This window comes from Cystoisospora suis, assembly GCF_002600585.1.
Source record: "Cystoisospora suis strain Wien I chromosome Unknown contig_3211, whole genome shotgun sequence".
Classification (NCBI taxonomy): Eukaryota; Apicomplexa; class Conoidasida; order Eucoccidiorida; family Sarcocystidae; genus Cystoisospora; species Cystoisospora suis.
Genome location: NW_027156006.1, coordinates 1 through 3,104, shown reverse-complemented (window position 1 = coordinate 3,104; position 3,104 = coordinate 1). Strand labels below are relative to the sequence as shown.

Here is a 3,104-nt window from a genome sequence, read left to right as displayed (position 1 = left end):
CCCTCTGTCAAACCTGTGCCCTCCCCTGTCACCCCCTCCTCCTCCATAGCCATCTCCTCTTTCTCCGTATCCTCCTGGCCTGTCCCCTGACCCACCGTACTCCCCGCGACCGCCTCCCCAGCCCGTATGACCGCCCCCCCAAGGCGGCCTGCCATCGCCGTATCCCCCTTGGTCCTCGCGGTGATAGCCACCGCCTTGTCCTCCTCCTCCGTAGTCTCTGCCACGCTTCGACATGCTTTCCCTGTCGTGCTTTTCGACTAGAACACTATCTGAGGTGGCTCGATACAGTTCCGCGCGGCACCGCTTCCGGCCTTCCCACCTGCCCTTCCACCCGAGCACCGAAGTTGGCGCAGAAGGAGGGCTCGGGCCAACCAAGCTATTCGGCTGCAACACCTACTATTTTTCGGGCAAGCAGGCCACCTGCGGCGCGGTTGTGCGTTCTTCACAGCCCCAGCCGAAGATTACGTTAACATCCACAGTTTCCGAGAGGTCTCGGGACAAACACTGTAACGAGAAAGGCTTGGTCCTGACAACGCAGACAGTTTGCAGTCGGAGGCCGCGGAATTAGTCGAGTCCGCCTAGAGGAGCGGCTTCCTGCATTCAACATTGAAAGAGTAGGCGACCGTGGCCAACACACACACACGAAGGCAAACTGGACCGAACACGTCTGACACTGTTGAACCGATTCCACAAACACAGACGGACCCCTGCGGTGGCGGACGCACAGGATTTTACGATCAGCTGGAAGGGACCCTCCACGGTCGGACGGTCCAGAGAAGCATATGAGGCGCCAGTTGTAGCTCAGCTCGGAGCAGCTGCTGCACGGATGGCTTGGCGCATGAAGTACCATTGCTCAGAGGCCTCTAAACATTCTTTCTACGGTTCCACCGATGAGACCAGAGTGAACTTCGTCAGTGTAGCTGGACACCCCCTACCTTAGAAATCGAATCAAACATCTGCTGCGGAAGCAGCGGGTGCGGTTGTTTTGTGTCGCGTCGCACCCGCAGCCTCCGGCATGCAACCAAGGCAGATCTTTCGGAGCACAAGCACACCCAGAAGAAAGGTGAACGGTAACCTCCTCCCAAGGGGACAAACACGCAGGATCTCCAGCGTGGCACAGACAGTCAGTCGTACCGCATTTACGAACCAGCGCGCTTTTGGGCGTGGGGTGCCTTACGAAGCGTCCAAGAAAGGTAGACTCCCACAAAGACTTCCCTACTCCGTGTCAAGGCAGCCGAAACTGACGGTTTCTGTCTGCGCCGGAAAGGTAAGAAAAGAGCAAACCGCAGCCTGCACACCTGAATGGCATCCACCACACGCAAAGGTCAAAAAAAAAGGCCACACGACACCGAATTCGTAACCACAAAACCGGTAAGCTTGCACGCCTGCAGTGAACTTAAGCACACAAAAAGGACGCTAAAGAGGAAAAAGCAGTGAGGCCACCTCGAAGTCACGCAGCACCGGTGTGCAGCCGGGCGGCCGCCGGTGCAAAGCAGCGCAGGCCCCGACTCTGCTGAATCGCCCGCCTGTAGTGCTCGGTCGGTGCTTCTCAGGCGCTTGCGTTCACATAGGTGATATATTCATTAAAGGTTGGACAAAAAGTGAAAACTACGATTAGACTGACACAGCTTTCTCACTCGGACTACACCTTGAAGAGCCTCAGCATTTGTGTGCTGTAGGCTCTCCGCGTCGCCCATGCGAGGACTCCCCAGCTACCACGGCAAGCATTCCCTATCCAGTACTTCGCTCTCTAAACTTACCAACAATGAGACGTGCTTGTCCACTGATTCCAGGGGAAAGACTCCACACCTGTTTAGCCTCTCAGCTGTCCGGTGGCCCGATCTCCCGTGGCACATTTGACTACAGCCGTGGCGAAAAGCTAGCTAGGACAGAAATACTTCAACACCTGGACCACGCCACTTCTTTCACGCGTACCGAGCCTGCCAGACTTTGTTTGCGAGCTAAGAAACATATAATTGCCCCACTCTACTGCTTGCACACACCAGAGAAACAATGCCGGTCACGACCGACCTGACTCACCCGTTCACTGCACCTGTCTCTCCAGGAGTGCTCACCGCCCGCTGAAGAGCCCTCCGAACTACCACGTACGCGCGCCGCCTTTGACGCGCAGCGCTGAGATTGACTGGAAAAAAATTGTATCAGACGGCTTCTCTTCAACTGCTTTAGACTGCCAGAAGCTCAGTCACGCCGGAGAAAAGGTGGCGAGCTGGCCGCGGAGTGGGGTGGGATGCCCCGCGAGGGGCTGCGCCTACGGCTAGTCACGGCCGGGGGGGGGCACTGATCGCACTGATCTGCTCTGAGTGAACGAACAAGAGCCGGCCAGTTGACCTCCGAACAATGTAGTCAGAAAATATGTCGTGTTTCTTGTTCTCTGAAAGAAGGGGCTGCGTCTACGGGACTGCGGGCCGAGGAGGCAGACGGGCCTCAAGGGACAGGGGCGTCGAGAGGTAAGCGCCCCTGGAAAGTCGAAAGTCGGAGGAAGGGACCGTTGGCGACAGTGCAAGAGCCACGAGGCGTAATGTGCGACCCCCTGGCCAGTGCAGAAGAGCCACGAGCGGCTGACCGCCCGTGGAAAGGCTCTTCGGTGCTTCGTTCTAATACTTTGTCTGAATCCTTGCTGGAGAAGACAAGAGCTTGTTGGTGTCCGTGTGGGACGCTACATCTCTATCGCTACTGCAAATGCAGAGAAACTTGTTTGTTTTATTTTGCACTCCTGCCTGCATGCTTTTGTTGTAAAGGCCAGAGTGTGGCGCGGACTTTGAACCCATCGTCTGAAGCGCCGCAGATAACATGTGTGGCTTGCACTGGTGAACGATCACAAGAGGCAGCGTGGTGTACTCTGAATGCGGTACACGTTGGCACGCACCCTCGTGAAAATCACGATAAGTACTGCAGGCTGTCGCCTTCTCAGCCCAGGATAAACAAGGGGCCGAGCATTTGCGTTCGGAAAAAGGAAGGCAGCAGAAATACTCTTCCGAGCAAGTGCGTGTCTCTCCTGGGACAAAGAGCGAAGCAGTTGCGGTTGGAGGAGGGAAGCGCGCGATGTGCCCGCGAGGAACTTATGTTCCTCAGCGAGAAATGTG

At 56.5% G+C, this 3,104-nt stretch overlaps 1 protein-coding gene across 1 annotated transcript; it reads right to left on the bottom strand.

Annotated features, from left to right (window-relative positions):
- Window positions 1-39: 39 nt before the first annotated feature.
- CSUI_006364 (uncharacterized protein) lies at window positions 40-2,386 on the bottom strand (the record flags this gene model as incomplete). Its single annotated transcript, XM_068066527.1, has 3 exons — window positions 2,041-2,386; window positions 1,178-1,298; window positions 40-594 (listed from the first exon to the last, which is right to left on the bottom strand). A coding segment is annotated over exon 3 (195 nt), but the record flags the coding sequence as incomplete, so codon positions are not given.
- Between the last annotated feature and the right edge of the window lie 718 nt (window positions 2,387-3,104).